This window comes from Microcaecilia unicolor, chromosome 2 (genome assembly GCF_901765095.1).
Source record: "Microcaecilia unicolor chromosome 2, aMicUni1.1, whole genome shotgun sequence".
Classification (NCBI taxonomy): domain Eukaryota; kingdom Metazoa; phylum Chordata; class Amphibia; order Gymnophiona; family Siphonopidae; genus Microcaecilia; species Microcaecilia unicolor.
Genome location: NC_044032.1, coordinates 420,877,489 through 420,896,781, shown reverse-complemented (window position 1 = coordinate 420,896,781; position 19,293 = coordinate 420,877,489). Strand labels below are relative to the sequence as shown.

At 40.2% G+C, this 19,293-nt stretch overlaps 1 protein-coding gene across 1 annotated transcript in view; it reads right to left on the bottom strand.

Moving 5' to 3' along the window:
• Nucleotides 1–433: 433 nt before the first annotated feature.
• The window catches only part of LOC115461129 (alcohol dehydrogenase 1-like), a 75,926-nt gene continuing 57,066 nt past the window's right edge, over nucleotides 434–19,293 (bottom strand). Inside the window, exons 7-9 of the mRNA XM_030190725.1 lie at nucleotides 18,632–18,767; nucleotides 2,649–2,787; nucleotides 434–624 (exon numbers count right to left, since the gene is read on the bottom strand). Of these exons, the coding sequence (XP_030046585.1) occupies nucleotides 600–624; nucleotides 2,649–2,787; nucleotides 18,632–18,767 (300 nt within the window). The 3' untranslated portion in view covers nucleotides 434–599. The remainder of the gene's footprint in view (nucleotides 625–2,648; nucleotides 2,788–18,631; nucleotides 18,768–19,293) is intronic.

The window sequence follows — 19,293 nt, the reverse complement described above, 5'->3', positions numbered from 1 at the left end:
AAGAGGGGCCTATGGAGGTGTTTGGGTGGGGGGGGGGGGGGGCTTTACGGAATACATTGTTTAGGGAGACCGATGGAGATGGATGTTTTGGGGGGAAGGGGGAAAGCAAGGTTGCTCTGATTCCTTTATGAACACTCTCCAGGAGCCTGATTCACCTGTGTAAGAAACATAATGCTAGATTTGAAATGACAGTATTTTCCTTGATGAATGTAAGCTGCATTATTCAATCTACATAATAATGAGATGTTCTGCATGCATTTGCATACTTTGCATCTGATTACTCTGTTTCCCCAGGTAACCAATACTAATATGTTTTACAGTAATATAATGTATGTTGCTGCTGTTTAGCATGTGTTAAGGGGCGAATACCGTGCATTTATGCACAAATTTGGAAATACTACTGAGACTCCCCCCCCCCTCCCCACCACCAGATTCCACATTCCCCCCCCCCCCCCCCCGATGCCCAGCTATTCTTGCTTTCCCAGTCCTAAATTTCCATGGCTGATCCAAGGCGCCTCTGCTCTGCGAATTAAATTGATTTCTAAGGACATCTTTATATTCAGTAAAGCTGTTCCAACCACCTTCCAATGCAGAAGACTTCAAAACGTCACGACGCTGCGAATACTTAAAGAAACAAAGTAATAATAGTAAGATAATAAACATTAATTAGACCACTGTCATATGTACACTACCAATAATATGTTAGAAAAACCTGTTAATATAATTGTTACTGTTAATAAAATGTCATTAATTTGCTTGTACTGCAAAAAAAACAGATGAAAAAAATCCACTGAACATACGCAATGTAGCATTAAAAAAAAACAGAAATCAGTGTAAACAAAATGCCATTCAATCCAAGCTACGTTCATAAGAGAAAAGACCTGATATGGCCAGCACAGTGGCTGTAGTACCAACAGGCTTACCAATCTTACAGCATGAGCCCTTCTATAATCACAGGGCAAAATTCCCCACTGCCCCTTTTATAATACTTTTCCAATTGTGCAGTCAATTATACACACTTTCAACAATGTAACTTCTTCAACCATGTGTAATAATGTTCAAACTATTTTCCAAAGTCCCAATAAGAACCAGAGTTCTAAGCACTTTGGCCATCCAGAGAGCTGGTGTCAGCACCTTATAGTAATCTATAAGTTCCCCCCCCCCCCCATGGATTCTACATATGGGTCTAGATTCTATATATGGTGTCTGAAAAATTGGCGTTGAAAATATTTCCATCTACACATATTCTTGTGATTTAGAACACGCCTAGCTGGTTTGTAGAATATGCCTAGCGGTCATACCTGCAACTAACTCTAGGCACATCTGTTTACACCAACTTTGGCACCACTTTAAAGAACACATCTAGCAAGTTTTGCTTGTAAATTCTAATTAATGACAATTAGTAGCAATAATTGCTTTCTAAGTGGCAAGTATCAGAGCTGATTGGTTTGCTAAGTAATTAAATTGCGTGTGCAAATCCAGAATATATTAAGATTTACACATGCAATTTCGGTCACGCTATATAGAATCCGGGAAATGGCACTCAAAATTGCATGCACTAATTTGGGCACATGTTCAATTTGCATGTGCAATTTAATCAAATAATGAGCCAACTAGTGCCAATGATTGGGAGCTAACAATCAATTTTTGGTACTAAATGGCAACAATTTGGATTTACGCATCAATCCTGCTACATGCTAGTCTATAAGGATATGTGCATAAATCTTGACATGGGGGTGTGGCCATGGGAGGAGCATGGGCAGGTCAAGGGCGTTCATTAAAGATGCATGCAGTATTATAGAATTTGGGGGATCCATGCTTTATTTAGGTGCACAGATTTACACCAGGTTTGAGTTGGTGATGGAAGCTGTTTTGAACTTACTGATTGAAGTGCTGAACATATGATTCCAAGTGGGTATCAATTTGATGAAGGTGGACTGACAGTACAAATGAGTGATGGGAAAGAATTATTTCAGTCTTAAGAAGGACATTTTCTAGAGACTTTACACCATATATATCTGAAAGAAGTCTCCTTAAGGGAAGGATCAGACAGAAGAAAGAATTCAGGAGTGGTTGGTTTCAAATTCGATAATTTCCAAGTCATGGCTCAATAGTTCCAAGTGAGGAACATGAAGAAAACCAGTAAATATTTAACTGAAGAAGATTTCAGAGCATGGACACTGGGGAAATTATGAACATTGGATAAGTCTTTCAGATATGATGTATATAATAGTATGTCAAAACTTGTTCTGTCAGGATCATGTCTTATGTGCTAATATCATATGCAAAAAGGGTATGTAATTAGAGGTGTGTGTGAATGAGAGTGTGTGTGAAAGATTGGTGGAAGATAATAGGATATAGTCCATTAAGGTTATTAACATTGTGAAAGATTTGCAAAGTTTTTTGATATAATTTATAATAAAGATAAAAAAAAAGTATTTATAAAAACAGATTGTGGATACTCAAGGGGTAGTTAAACATTAATATGGTAAACCACAAAGATTAGGAGAGCTCGGTTATAGTGGTAATGTATATTCATTAGGGATATCCTGAAAACCTGACCTTTTAGTGGCCCTCAAGGAATGGGAGTGAACACGACAGGCCCATGGCATACTCTACAATCACCACTGAAAGATTTGCAAACTCACCTCTTCCCCTTGCGCAGCAGATCAAACCCCTCATTTATTTTCTCAAAAGGCAAAACATGGGTCACCAGTGGATCGAGGTTAAATTTCTTTGCCTGGTAATCGGAAACGAGTTTAGGGACACAGTCTTTGCTCTTGAAATCTGAAATACATTCAGTGGGCAATCAGTACATAGCAACATCAGCATTCAGTGTTCCAATATCTTAGTCCAAAGGATAGCTGAGATAGAAGAAAATTAAATTAACTGAGAATTATACAGATCTTTTAGAGGAGCAAAGCTGAGCCTATGAAGTAATGGAATAAAAACTGTATGATACTCAATGTGACCAAATATAGAACTGTAACACATACCAAAAGCAGAGCCAAATATGATGCCAGGAGTTAGTTGATGATAAATATCCACTGGATTAATTTGGTTTGGGTCTCTCCTTAAAACCCCATATTTCAGAGTAGCCAAATACATTATATTGGGTCAATGTTTAGTGGTGGCTAATATATGTATGAGTCCCCTATCCATAGATTTTCAGTGGCACAATCTAGATGGTGCAGCTAAAAATTTCTCTAACCAACCCAGGCGCTATAAGGATATACAAAAGAACTTACACATTTACCAGCCGATATTCAAAGTACATAAGTATTGCCATACTGGGAAAGACCAAAGGTCCATCAAGCCCAGCATCCTGTTTCCAACAGTGGCCAATCCAGATCACAAATACCTGGCAAGATCCCCCCAAAAGTACAAAACATTTTATACTGCTTATCCCAGAAATAGTGGATTTTCCCCAAGTCCATTTAATAACGGTCTATGGACTTTTCCTTTAGGAAGCCAGCCAAACCTTTTTTTAAACTCCGCTAAGCTAACCACCTTTACCACATTCTCTGGCAATGAATTCAAGAGTTTAATTACACATTGAGTGAAGAAAATGTTTCTACGATTCGTTTTAAATTTACTACATTGTAGCTTCATCACATGCCCCCTAGTCCTAGTATTTTTGGAAAGCGTGAACAGACGCTTCACATCTACCCGTTCAACACCACTCATTATTTTATAGACCTCTATCATATCTCCCCTCAGCCGCCTTTTCTCCAAGCTGAAGAGCCCTAGCTGCTTTAGCCTTTCCTCATAGGGAAGTTGTCCCATCCCCTTTATCATTTTCGTCGCCCTTCTCTGCAACTTTTCTAATTCCACTATATCTTTTTTGAGATACGGCGACCAGAATTGAACACAATATTCAAGGTGCGGTCGCACCATGGAGCGATTACTGCAAAAGGAACAGCAACTCATATTCTTTTTTTATTTATTTATTTATAGATTTAAATCATAATTCAAGAGTATTCACACTTGATCAGGAAAAGTGTTATAAAAATCAAATTAATAAAAGATAATATTTTTAAAGCATATTTAATAACACTCGAGTGATTTAGCCAACAGTTGACCAGTTAAATAGTTTGGTCGGGGCTAGCCATTAATTTCAGTGATACTTAACCGGCTAAGTGACGCTGAAATTTGCAGTTAGCGCCAAACTCAAAGCCGGCTATGTTGGGGACATTCGGGGGTGGAGTTAGCACTTGGCTGCTTAAGAGCTGATATTCAGCTTTTAAGTAGCTAGGTTTAGCGCACAAATGGACTATCTTTATATGCTAACCCATGGCCACTTAAGTGCTGAATATCAGCTTAAGTGACTATGTGTTAGCTGTCTCAGAAATAACCAGATATTCAAAATCAAAGCAGGAATACCTCCATCAGTGGTGAGCAAAACGCACACCACAGCTGGGTGAATATTGACCCCTTAGTGGAGGCCACTAGGCACATAAGTCTCCTATCTGTGGATTTACAGCGACAGTCTACAGGGTGGAGTTGGCGAAGCAGCAGCAGAATGACCAGCTATATAGAGAGAAGTGATATTCAGTCACTATCAGCATAAGTAGGTGATTTAAATCAAGGCATGTGGAAAAACAGTAGTAAATTAAACTGCTTAGCTATACGTATAGCAGCTGAATATTGTTTCATTTTGTATAATTGATGGTAGTGACTATACATATATCCAGTGGTGCCTAGATTTAGGCATGGTAAATAGAATATGCTTTGTTGATGTCCATTTACACCAATGAAAACATGGCATAAATCCTGGTGCACAGATTTAGCCGCACTGGGTCATATTCAATAACTAAGCATGTAAATTTTGGAACACCCACTTCCCCACCCATAACCATGCCTCTTTTTTGCTGCATGCATTAGAAGTTAGGCGCACTGTTACAGAATACATTTAGCGAGTTGTGCGTATAAATTCTAATTATTGCCAATTAGTGCTCATTATTGCTTGTTCAGTGCTGTTTTCCAACACTGATTGGCTCGTGAAGCCAATTAAATTACAGAATATACTTGGATTTCGGTGCAGATCTCTAGGTGTGTTATATAGAATCCGGGGGATAGTGGCACTGAATGTATGTATTTTTTAAATCCAAAAAATAGATTCACTACTGTTGCTGCTACTGAAAATTGACCTGAATGTTTAAATTTGTCTTCCCATTGTATTTTCTTGAACTTGAACTCTGCTCATGGGGTTTTAAGTAGCAGGTAATTTAGAGCATTCTGCCTTTGAGACCGCTTATAAGTTTTCTATACACAAAATCAGTTGTTATTCCAATTCACTTTAGTGCATTTACAACCTTTCTAAAGTTAGGTTTACATACAAACCGCAATGCCTGAAGATGGTCATTTGACTATTTAAAGCTTGAACTAGTTGGGACCAATTTTATAACAAACGATCCCAAAATGTTCTAGTAATTATTCACAAACGCACACAAGCCAGAATCTAAAGATATGGCTACATATAATAAGGGGGCAGCTTGGTATCCCTTCTAGTCCGCCCTTAAATCACCAGGACAGACTCCATAATCACTATAATAAATCTTTTAATTTTTAGGAGGATTCTCAGAGTATTAACTCACCCAGAATGAGACCCAATAAATATTGAAATCTCTATGGGTGGTTGAGCTTCTCAATCACTGAATCCCTCCATGGTTTTTTTTTATATATATACCAAATCCAAGTTTGTTCTAAAACCACAAAAGTGCTGTAATCACTACCAAGTGAATATTTTCAAAATAATAAAATATCTAAAAATTTATAATCAGAATGTGTATTTGAAGCTAATATCAAGCTGACACCTTACAGATCCAACAGTCCTCAGTAAAGACTAAATATTAGACCCCATCTTGGTCCTTCTACTCTGTAGAGTCCTCAAAAAAGACTGGAAAATTGATCAAATCTAGGTCTTTAAACTTTAAAGTATATGAAAGAAGACACTTATCATTCTCAGTCTCCATCGTATCGACTCTCCTTGAAGCTGTGATAACGGCAGTTACTCCATAGCTGTTGTGTATTTTTCTTATGATGCCTACACCATTGTCTCTTCAAATATACGATCCCAGGCTTAATACCGTTTCTTCCAATAATATTTTGTTATCTAGATATTTAGTCTTTACTGGGGACTGTTGGAACTGTAAGGTGTCAGCTTGATATCAGTTTCAAATACACATTCTGATTATAAATTTTTGGATATTTTGTTATTATTTTGAAAATATTCATTTGTTAGTGATTAGAGCACTTTTGTGGTTTTAGAACAAACTTGGATTTGGTATATATATTTAAAAAAAACCACGGAGGGATTCAGTGATTGAGAAGCTCAACCACCCGTAGAGATTTCAATATTTATTGGGTCTCATTCTGGATGAGTTAATACTCTGAAAATCCTCCTAAAAATTAAAAGATTTATTATAGTCATTATGGAGTCTGTCCTGGTGATTTAAGGGCGGACTAGAAGGGATACCAAGCTGCCACCTTATTATATGTAGCCATATCTTTAGATTCTGGCACGTGTGCGTTTGTGAACTAGTTGGGAGACAGAATTCCAATCACTTTTGGACAGCGACATCTAGTGGCTAGAATCAGGGTCCAGGTTACCAAGGTAGTCGCAGTCTGAAATTTCAACACAAGGAGGGGATCAGGGCAGGATCCCAATGGTAGCTTGTACTGGTGTTGGCTCAGGGTTTTAGGACAAGCAACAATAAGAATAGCCAACTGGATCAGACCAGTGGTCCAGCTAGCCCAGTATCCTGTGTCCAACACTGGCCAAGCCAGGTCACAAGTACCTTGCAGAAATCCAAACAGTGGCAACATTCCATGCTACCAATTCCAGGGCAAGCAGTAGCTTTCCCATGTCTGTCTCAATAGCAGACTATGGACTTTTCCTCCAGGAACTTGTACAAACCATTTTTTAAACCCAGATACGCTAATTGCTATTACTGCATCCTCCAGCAAAGAGTTTCAGAGCTTAACTATTCGTTGAGTGAAAAAAGATTTCCTCTTATTTGTTTCAAAAGTATTTCCATGTAACATGAGTGTCCTCTAGTCTTTGTACTTTTGAAATGAGTAAAAAATTGATTCACTTATACTTGTTCTACACCACTCAAGATTTTATAGACCTCAATCATATCTCCTTCATCCGTCTCTTTTCCAAGCTGAAGATCCCTAACTTCTTTAGACTTTCCTTATATGAGAGGAGTTCATCCCTTTTATAATTTTGGTTGCTCTTCTTTGAACCTTTTCAAATTCCACTATATCTTTTTTGAGATACGGTGACCAAAACTGAACACAGTACTCAAGGTAAGGTTGCACCATGGAGCAATACAGAGGCATTATAGTATTTTCAGTCTTATTTACCATCCCTTTCCTATAATAGGAATTCTAACTATTAGACTAAGTAGTAACCTGTAGCAAAATGAGTCACTGAAAATATCAAGCAATGTAACTATCAGGAACTGATGCAGCATAAGCAAAACATAGTGACATAGTAAGTGACGGCAAAAGACCTGAACGGTCCATTCAGTCTGCCCAACAGTCACATTCTTTATCATTTCACTATTCAAATCAACAATGAACATGATATTATATACTTGATCATGGTCTTTCTTTGGTGTTTCTGGTACATAGACCATAGAAGTCCGCCTGGCTCTGTCCTTATGTTCCAACTACTGGAGTTGCAGTCAAAGCCCACTCTAGCCTATCCAAATCTGTCTTGTCGTTTGCGGAACAAAGACTGTAAAAGTCTGCCTGGTACTGTCCTCATGTTCCAAACCACTGGAATTTCTGTCAAAGCTCTCGCCAGCCCATCCTACATCGGATCACCTTATGCAGGACTCAGACTGTATAAGAGAGCCCAGTACCAGCCTTAGTTGATGCAGCCAGAGTCACCATCTAAGCACTGCTTGACATGCAAACACACATACAACCCTTTAAATTTTTGTTTTTTTTTATATCATTCATTTTTTAATTAGAGATCCTCTGAGTTCACCCCACGCCCTTTTAAATTCTGCCAGTTTCTTTTTCCAACACTTCCCTCAGGAAGTCATTCCAGGCATCCACTATCCTCTCTGTGAAAAAAAAACTTTTTCTGACATTACTCCTAAGTCTACCACCCCACAACCTCAATTCATGTCATCCATTTTTACTACTTTCCCTTCTCTGGAATATATTTGTTTCTATATGAATACCTTTAAAGTATTTAAACATCTGTATCATATCTCCCCTGTCCCTCCTCTCCTCTAGGGTACACATATTGAGGTCTTCCAGTCTCTTCTCATATGTCCTTTAGCGCAAGCCCTATATCATTCTTGTCACCTTCCTCTGGACTGTTTCAAGTATTCTTACATCTTTAGCAAGATACGGCCTCCAAAACTGAACACAGTACTCCAGGTGGGGCCTCACCAACAACTTGTACAGGGGCATAAACACCTCCTTTCTTCTGCTGGTTACACCTCTCTCTATATACAGCCTAGCACACAGCCACCGCCTTATCACACTGTTTTGTCACTTTGAGATCCTCAGATACTATCACCTCAGGATCCCTCTCCCTTCTCACCGCCTAGCATATATGTCTCCCTTGGATTTCTACTCCCTAAGTGCATCACTTTGCACTTCTTTGCATTGAATGTTAATTGCTGAACATTAGACCATTCTTCTAACTTCTTCAAATCCTTTTTCATATTTTCTACTCCCTCCAGAGTGTCCACTCTATTACAAATCTTGGCATCATCCGCAAAATGCTGACCTTATCTTCTAAACCTTCGGCAATGTCACTCACAAATATATTGAACAGAATTGGCCCCAGCACCAATCCCTGAGGCACTCCACTACTCACCTTTCCTTCCTCTGAGTGCATTTCATTAACCACCACCTTCTGGCGTTTGTCTGTTAACCAGTTCCTAATCCAGTTCACCACTTTGGGTCCTAACTTCAGCCTGTCAGGTTTATTCAAGAGCCTCCTACAAGGAGCCATGTCAAAGTCTTTGCTGAAATTTAAGTAGATTACATCTAGCGCACGTCCTCAATCCAGTTCTCCGGTCACCCAGTCAAAGAATTCAATCAAATTCGTTAGGCATGATTTACCATGTCGGTTGCCTGATTGTCCTGAATGAGTTAATCCTCTCTTGATTTATTGTGAAGCATGGCTGTTTAAAATGGATTTATGAATTTCTGATAAAGGACACTTTATTTGAAAATCATTGAAATTCACAAAGTTAAGCATAAAATTACAGATCTCTGAGGAATTGTGGTGACAGCTTTTTCATAAGACTTTCAATAAATCACACCTTCTGATGATCCGAAACATACATTTTGTAACATGACCATTCCTATGCTGCCACAAAGACATCCAAGTCCCTTGCTATCTTTCAGTTTGTAAAATGGATGTTCATGGTTCATGCTTGACATCACCAGCACATGGATGTCGAACAGGCTGTATGTGGGCAGGTAGTGTTCTAAAATATATGAGAAATAGACATCCATATGTGACATACTGACTTGGACGTCCATATTATGAGTTAAGTATCCTTTCTAAAATCCACCTTAATTGTCTCTCCATCCTGCCTGCCAAACAGTTCTCAAACCCTCTATATTCTCTTTAGGGAATGACACAGGGATGGGTAACCGCAGGGATGGGAACAGGAAGACAGCACGTGGGGACGGGGCGTGGACAGAGCCTGCAGGGATGGGGCGGGGACTGGGACAGATACCACGGGCATGGGGTGGGGTGGGGACAGGGACAAACTTTGTCCTCATGTCATTTTCTACTTTAAAGCCTGTTAATGAACATAAATAAATTGCTGTTTATGTTTGAGTGATACAGATGATAATATTTTCATTTATTGGAAAAACAAGCAAGCATGCTGGCTCCAACTAGCAAAATTTACATGGGGGATGCTGTACATTCCTGCTATCAGCACATCTTCTAAGAAGACATCTTTTATTGCAGGAACAATTGTGGAAGACAGGAGAGCTAGACTGAATTCTGAGATTGTTGATTACTTATTCATCCACAGTGCTTTCTCCCTTGCTAGGGCATACAGAACGGGTTTTATTTTGTACCCCTGGACATTTTAACAGGATGGATTAGGATTCCTTAGGGTAGTAGAAGTCAGCTATTGTTGGGGTTGGGGTTGGAAGGGTAGAGGGTAGTGGTGAGGGGGGTTATTATAGTTGCTCGTTATTATTGTTTTCTATTTGTGATTTATAAACAACAGTTGCACAGCATATTGTTCCTTTTTATACTTTAATAAAAACATTTAAATATAAAATCATAAGTGTTTGAGGCTTCTGCAGATGAGGACAGAGCCCACAGGGATGGGGCGGGACTGGAACAGAACATATGGGGATGGGCAGGGACGAAGACAGGGCCCGCAGGGACAGGAAGGGGACAGAGACAGAACCTGTGGGGATGGGGTAGGGATGGAGGCAGAATCCAAGGGGATGGAGACAAACTCTGTCCCCATGTCATTCTCTAATGCTGCTACCATGCCTGACTATGACCTCCCTTCATATGTCACTTCGAACTTTATCGAGGTTGCGATCCCTTAGAAGAAGAAGGTCCCCCTTTCTAGTACCTAATAAGGTCTCCTATCCTCTTTGAACTTGAATACAACCACTGAAGTATCAAAATCCACCATACACCCTCTAAACATCATCAGTATCTGCAGTTCAGAGCCCCAGTCCACCTATGAGGCTATACCTGACCTTTCTTTACCACTGCATTGCAACTTTGATCTTGAATACAACTACTGAAAAGTCAAAATCCACCCTATACCCTCTAAACATCATCAGTATTTGCAGTTAAGCGCTCCAGTCCACCTAAGAGGCTATACCGGACCTCCCTTTACCACTGCATTGCAGCAAACCAATCAGGTGTGCCGAGCGGTTGATATCACCTCACGCTCCACTTTGAATCTGCCTACAACTGCTGAGGCTTGTGCTCCTTTCTGCACAACTTCGGCAGCATCTTCGGAAGGACTCTGAACCAGGTTTGTTAATCGATACCCTTTGTAAGCAACTTCGAGAGTAACTTGATGAATTTATTCCACTGAGCTAAGAACTGACAGTCAACAATAGCAGAATATCAAAGTGCATCATTTCCTGCTACCTCACTGAATTACCCTTACTTAATGCCTCTAAATCATCTAGAGAATATTTTATCCTACATTTCCCGAACTGTAAGAAAGTAACCTACAAAACAATTCATACTGCTAACTTTTCATATCAAGACACTATTTGGAACTCCTTCCAAATTTTAGTGTCTTGATATGAAAAGTTAGTATCCAGATTGTAAACTCTTTTGAGCAGGGACTGTCCTTTGTGCATGGTGTACAGCGCTGCGTATGCCTTGTAGCGCTATTTATTTATTGCACTTGTATCCCACATTTTCCCACCTATTTGCAGGCTCAATGTGGCTTACAAAGACCTGTTATGGCATCGCCATTCCAGGGTAAAAGTTACAATTGGTGTTACAAAGAGATCAAGGATGACAAAGAAGAACTAAGCAAGCAGTTATAAAAAGAAGACATTCAGAATAAGGGTGGAGTGGTGAAGTGTTATAATTAAGCTATGGATTCTCGTGGTAGGCCTTGTTGAAGAGATAGGCTAGAATATAGAAATGATAAGTAGTAGTAGTATGAATTGCTTATGAACTCCTTACCTAAAACCATCAAATGCACCAATGATAATTTGCTATTCCGAAGTCTACTGAAAACTCACTACTTCAGTCTAGCCTTTAAGGAAAAAAGCACTCTTCTCAAATAAACTCATGCCTCCCACTACTCCTGTCTATCCCAGTTAATCTTAGCCCTTTACCTTTTTCCTACACATTTGGCTTAAATCACTAAGGGGTCCTTTTACCAAGCTAGTGGCTGGGGAGCCGTCTTTCCTGCACGCCAAGGCCCTTTTTACTGCAGAGGGTAAAGAAGCCCCAGCATACATGGCCATGCGGTAAGAGATCTCTTACCGCATGGCCATGTGGCAGGGAGCCGTTACCGCCACCCACTGGGGTGGCGATAAGGGCTCCCACACTAACCCTGCGGTAACCAGACAACGCGCGGCGATGCCCGATTACCGCCGGGTTATCGCCTTGCAAGCCATTTCCGGGGGATTTCTTTTTTCCCCTAGAAATGACATGTGCTCGGGGCGGGACTACTGTTTACTAAACCACGCTGTAGGTGTGCTAGCGTTTTTAGCATGCACTAAAAATTAGAGCACACTAATGCTAGAGACACCCATAGGAACATATGGGTGCCTTTAGCATTAGCTCATGCTAAATTTTAGCGCGCGCTAAAAATGCTAGCACATCTTAACAGGGCCCTAAGTAATTACGTCTGTTCCTAACTCACGTTTTACTGGTCTAATATTATATGATGTATTTTACTTTCTGTTAATATATTTTCAACATGTTCATGCTTTTCTAATTGTTATGTAAGCCACATTGAACCTGAGTTTTACTCAGGCTAATGCGGGATATAAATGTCATAAATAAATAAATATTATGCTTTAACTACCTCTCAAAAACCTGAGGCTTCACACATTCATGTTTTTTTAAAAGGAGAAACTGTACAGAAGCACAACACATACTCAGTATTTAATATAAGAACTTCATGACCCCTTCTACAAATTAATGTTGAAAATATTTCTGAAGACAGGCCTCTGCGTGCTTTGCACAACTGTTTGTATTCATAGGTATACAAAGGTATGTTGTGGGAGGTTTTTGTTTGCTTACAGGAATATATTCTTACATTTATTTGTAAACGTGGAGATTATAAAACTTGACGATCCAGTTCTGACTCGTTAACCCCAGTCATACAGTCAGACCCGGTTCATTATGTTCATACTTAAATGAATCAAATTTCACTCATTCACCCCTGGTTTCTATATGTGGCATCCACAGTTGCTCACCAAAATTTGGGCGCATAACTTAATTGATTAACGAGCCTTTAACAATAATTGGGAGTTAACAACCAATTATTGCAGTTAATTGGCATCGATTTGGATATGCACACACAACTGGCTGCACAATATTCTATAAGACTGTGGGATGTGGACGGGGCATGTCAAGGGCTTCCTGAAAAATAGCACACGGAATTAGAGAATACTGCCTTACCACACCTAACGGCATAAGTCTGGTGCCCAAAAGTTAGTGGGATCTGTGCTAAACAGTATTCTATATAAGTTGCGCAGCCAGCGCTGAATTTTTTTAGCACCCAAGTTTCATCACTGTGTACAGACTTCCCTCCCAAGTGCCTTGTGCTCAATCTGTCTCATTTAAAAAAAACTGTGCACAGAAAAGAAAAACAGTGCACAGCCTTTTTTAGAACACGTATTTTACATTGTGTGGAATTGCAATCACATTCACGGGTTTTTTATGTAACAGTTATTTTTCTACATGGTTTGTAGGGGTTTTTTTAGCTGTTCCTTTTTTCCCTGTGTGGACTTGAAACCTATGATAAAATTGGTGTATCCGTATGGTAGAGGAATGCTGTCGAAATATTAAGCATTGCCTGGAGCTTTGAGGTTTCCTTTTTTAACATTGTAGAGTGAACTGCATTTCCTCCCAATGTTTGCAAACTGATTTTTTGTGTTTGTGTCTATTGTAATTAGGCATCATTTTATAGAATAGTGTGTAGCCACATATGTATATGCACACATACACGTATATATATATATATATATATATATATATATATATATATATATATATATATATATATATATATATATATCAGTTTTGTTGTCTTATATGCATGTTCTTGGTGCCTACATTTTGGCAGCCTCCTTAGAGAATTACCCTCTTATATGTACATAAATATTCTGACTACTTGCTATTCTATAAAGTGTCAATAAAAAAATAAGGGGATTACTAAATAGATCAACTCCTCAGAATCGTAATACAGAGTAAAAGAGAGAGTCTAATCAATGTGGGTGTTAAATTATCGACTTGGCGCTGTGATTGCTTTTGCAAGCTAAGTAGTCGCTTTTTTCTTTTTTCTCCTTTTTTGGGTTATATTGTATGATTATAAAGCTGCATCGAATATACTGTGAATTGACAAATTATAAATGTTTTGCACATAATAGATAACAGCAGGCTCTGGATGCTATAGGAGATCCAATAGCCTGGTTTAAAAGTTTATCTGATGCATTCACTTTATCTTGGTTGCATGAACAGCAGCCACATTAATTAGACTCTCTTTTTCTCTGTATTCTATAAAGTGTTGCCTAAATGCCTTGGTGAGTAGTTTGAAAGTGGACGTACACATGGGGAGAGTCTGGCTAGAGTGTGGGCAGGGTGCATAGTTATGCATGTAGATTAAAGAACACTATATGATATGCATGTCATGTAAAATTTACTTCAGCACTATGGCTGCTGTAGGTAATCACGCCATCATTCTACATGCATTTTTGATGGCACCCGGTCAAAAGAAACCAGACAAAAAGCTCCAAACAAAAAAAGTTCCCGACATAAAAGTCCCTGACAAAATAGACTGCCGACAAAAGGGCCTGATGAAATAGATTTATTTTTGAATGGTATGAATTTGAAGGGTACAACGAAGTGGAGGAGCCATAAATTACTGAGAAAATCCACGGCTTGTCACTTGAAAGTCCTGGCACCTGCCTATGGCTTGACTTCACTTGGTATCTAGTGAGAACCATAAATCTGCTTGAAAGCATAATCCAGCTTGATTAAGAGTCTATTTTGTTGTGGGGTTTTTTGTATAGGCTTTTTTGGGGAGGGTTTTTTTTGTCATGGTCTGTTTTGGTTTTAGTCTGTTTTGTTGGGGTTTTTTGTCGGGTTTTTTTTTGTATGGTCTATTATGTCAGGGTGCCATTTTTAACGTTATGCTGGCATTCTATAAAGACACTAGCCGTTAAGCCCGTTAAAATGGGCGAGATTTTTGTTGTTAACAATGTAGCGGAACAGCCAAAAAAAAATGAGAGTTGGATGTCCAGCATTTCTTCTCTCTCCCTTCCCCTCCATCCATGTGCATCTCCTTCCTGTCTTCCCTTCCCTCCATCCATATTCAAGAATTTTCCTCTCTCCCTGCCCTGCCCTCCATCTCTCCATGTGCAGCAACCCTCTTCTTTCCCCTGACCTGCCCTCCCCTCCATCCATCCATGTGCAGCAACCCTCTTCTCTCCCCTGACCTCCCCTCCACTCCATGCATCCATGTCCAGCAACCCTCTTCTCTCCCCTGACTTCCCCTCCCCTTGTCCATATCCAGCAACCCTCTTCTCTCCCCTGGCCTCCCCTCCACTCCCCTCCATCCACCCACCCATGTCCACCAACCCTCCTCTCTCCCCTACCCTCCCCCCATGTCCAGCAACTGTCCTCTCTCCCCTGCCCTCCCCCCATGTCCAGTAACCATCCTCTCTCCCCTTCCATCCCCTCCCCTCCATCCACCTATGTCCAGCAACCCTCCTCTCCCCCCCCCCCCGCCCCGTGTCCATCAACTCTCCTCTGCTTTCATTACCTCCTGTGAGTCCTCTCGTCAGCTCGCCTCCAGCGCAGCGTTCCTTTCCCTCTCTGTTCCGTCCTCTGACATCATCACGTCTTGACATGGGGGCGGGACAGAGAGGGAAGTCTCTACTGCGCATTTGCAGGTGAGTCGGTCACCTCTCATTTATATAGTTAGATGTTCTTGTAGCCCTTAAAAGTGCTTTGGCAGAAACATCTTTTGTATTCAAGGTCTATGAAATGTGAGGTACTGCAAGGTTTGCCAGTCTTCCCTATACTTTTTCATTTTCATCTTAGGGACATGGAAATGATTTCAGAACCTTTAAGAATCAGATATTTCTCTTATGCAGATGATTTTGTTCTTTTGTTCCCTTGGAATAACTTAATGTCAGTTTATTCTCTTATGAAAGAATCTTTTGATGTTTTATTTGCCTGGTCAAGACAAGTATATTGTGGGTGGGGAATGCATCACAATAGTATACTGAGATTCCTCCCTAAGGGCTCCTTTTACAAAGCCGCTTTAGCGATTTCAGCGCTACAAAGGCGATGAAGCCCATGGGAACAGAATGGGATTTGTTTCATTTACTTTGCCAGAATTGCTAGTGCCCTTAGTTAGCAGGAATTGGGATACTCCTCAAAGAGGAAATTAAGGGGGTCTTTTATAAAGCGGTAGTAAGCCCAACCGGGCTTACCGCACGCTAAAACAGAACTACCGCCGGCCCAACGCGGCCACCAGTGGTATTTCCATCTGGAGCATGCGCCATTTATGGTGCTCCAGGAAATTTTTTTCCCTAGTGCGGCGCTGACCCAGCGGTAATCGGACATTGATACACGCTGCCTGGTTACTGACAGGTTACCACGGGAGCTTTTACCGCCATTTCAATGGTTGGCAGTAAGTGCTCCCTGCTGCATGGCTACGCAATAAGAGTTATATATTACTGCATGGTCATTTGGGGGAGGTGCATTTTACCGGCTACGGTAAAAAGTGCCCTGGTGAATAGGAAAAATGGCCCCTGCTGCTACCATATGGCCCTTTTCCCCACAGCTTAGTAAAAGGGCTCCTAAATTATTGGGGGTTTGGATAGATTCAGGCCTGACAATGTAGTTCACAAATGCTTTTTTAAATTGAAGATTCTTTGTCATATTACATATTTGAATCTAAATATTTTCAGATTATTTTAATATTGTTTATCTGGCTCTTCCAGAGAAGCAATTAAGGAGATTACAGATTATGGAAAATGCAGTGGCCAAACTAATAGGGGAAAGGATGCTGGTTTGAACATGCTACTCCGTTCTTGAAAAATTCACACTGGCTCCCTTGTAAAGCCAGGGTCAAATTTAAACTTCTGACTCTGGTCTTTAAAATTCCTTATGGTTTAGCCCCTGCTTACCTACAAAATCTTGCCCAATTATACCAACTAAAGAGGGCTCATAGATCATTAAATGAAATTAGAGTGGTAATCCCTGTTCGCTCAGCATGAATTTGAAAAAGACATTTAACATGACTATACTTGGAAGAGGAGCAGAACTTTGGAATTCTCTACCTCTGGGAACTAGATTGACAACGGACTATATGAGGTTTTGATGCTCAGTGAAAACTTGGGTTTTTCAAAAACACTTTGGATATTGATTTCTGTTCTTGGAAATTGAATTTAGTCTGGCTTCTGTGGAGGGGCATAATCGAAAGGGGTGCCCAAGTTTTCCTGAGGACGTCCTCGCAGGACGTCCCTGCGAAAGAGTGGGGAAACCCGTATTATCGAAGCAAGATGGGCGTCCATCTTTCGTTTTGATAATACGGTCAGAGACGCCCAAATCTTGACATTTAGGTCATCCCTAGAGATGGTCAGTTTGGACACCTTTTCATGGCTTGGCCGTAAGAAAAAAAGGACCAAGTAAAGTCGTCCAAGTGCTCGTCAGGGACGCCCTTTTTTTCCCATTATGGGTCGAGGATGACCATGTGTTAGGCACACCCAAGACTCGCCTTCGCTACGCTTCTGACACGCCCCCGGGAACTTTGGTCATCCCCGCAACGGAAAGCAGTTGGGGACGCCCAAAATCAGCTTTTGATTATGCCGATTTGGGTGACTCTGGGAGAAGGATGCCCATCTTCCAATTTGTGTCGAAAGATGGACACCCTTCTCTTTTGAAAATAAGCCTGATAGTGTTATATGTTGAATTGATTGTACTTGGATTATGCCGAGGTCTTAAATCCATCTTATTTGAATGTATCTTTTTTAGACTGATTAATGAAGCAGATTATAAATGCTAACGTTAAGTTAAATTAAATAAACGAGATGCTAAATGTTTAGAATACTAGCTTATATGCATGTAGGTGCGCACTAACATGCTTATATACCAGTCTGTCACCAAAGCTCTATTCTGTAAATACGCAAACTATCTTACATGACATATACTGTATCTGCAAGGGGTGTACACATGGGTAGAGTATGGACAGGACATAGGTGGAGCTCTCATTTACACACATTAACATACACACACTGTAAGTTGTGCACATCCCTGCCACATTTAGGTGCTCACAATTAAACCAGCCATATGGTGCAGGTACCTAAATGTTAAGTGCACCAATTCCAGCTATGTTCCATTAAAGGGTAGGCTCCTACCACGTTACTTTGGGGAGTGTAAATAGAGACACCCAGTTATAGCATCATTCCCTATAGAGGGCAATTATATAACTGGGCATCAATAATTAGGTGCCCAGAGGGCACCTGGTAAGAGCCTATTATAAAAAGGAAAGCAAGTGTCTACTCTCCTTTCTTTTCAGTTCACATAATTGTTATTACAGTTTCCAAAGCTAACACAAATAAAACAGAGAAATATAAAACCAACCGCAATAGCAATGTGAGCCCATGGGAACAGAAAATAAGTAGGCAGCAGTGCACTACAATGACGGTTATTGCATCAGACACATCCTACATCTGCATACATAAATCACATTCCTTCATTATAATTGTGGAACATAAACACATTTTTGAACTGGAGCCCAGATTTTTTCAACTGTTAGCATTATATTAACTCTCTGCAACTTTGTACTCAGATGTATAAGCCATAGGAACAATATGCCACCAAAAAGTCACACTCAAATCAGTAGCAAACTTTCAATTTGCAAAAATTATTTGAAAAGTAGTGCAAGCATACTTCCAAAGAGAGCTCCTTTCAAGGTGCGTCCAGTTAGCATTAGCTTGGGTTCAAAGGCCATTTTAGTACTGGAAGGAGCTAGTCCAATGATCACACAGGTTCCAAATCCAAAATGGGAGGCCTGCAGGGCAGATACCTGATGTACAAACAGAAACAAAAAAAATTATAAAAAGCCATGAAACAAGCTTCCAACAAAATAATGACTACATTGAGAAAGTATCCGAGAAGCAATTAAGGTCAAATATTGGTCATCATGGTAGGATGAGGTGCTGTATATAAAAGGTTCCTTTATGTGTGGCCTTCTCCACCACCAACTCCTTTCAGTCCTTTCATAAATTATTCTATGAAAACAAAGGGGCCCTTTTAATAAACGGCAGCAGGGCTACCGTGCAGCAAAACAGTGCCCGGCGAAAGTTTTTTTTTTTTTGACATACGCTGTTTCCCGCTCCAGAAAATAATTTTGTATTTTCTAGCATGGGGGATGGGGAGTAGGCGTGCCTAAAAGTAATCAAGCAGTGCCACGTGCTGCCCTATTACTGCTGGGTAATAAATAGAAGGTGATAAGGGCTCAGGCAATAAATGGCCGCACGCCAATTTTTTTTATTAGCACATGGCCATTTATAACTTCCATTTTAAAAATAGTTTTTTTCCTGCTGTGGTAA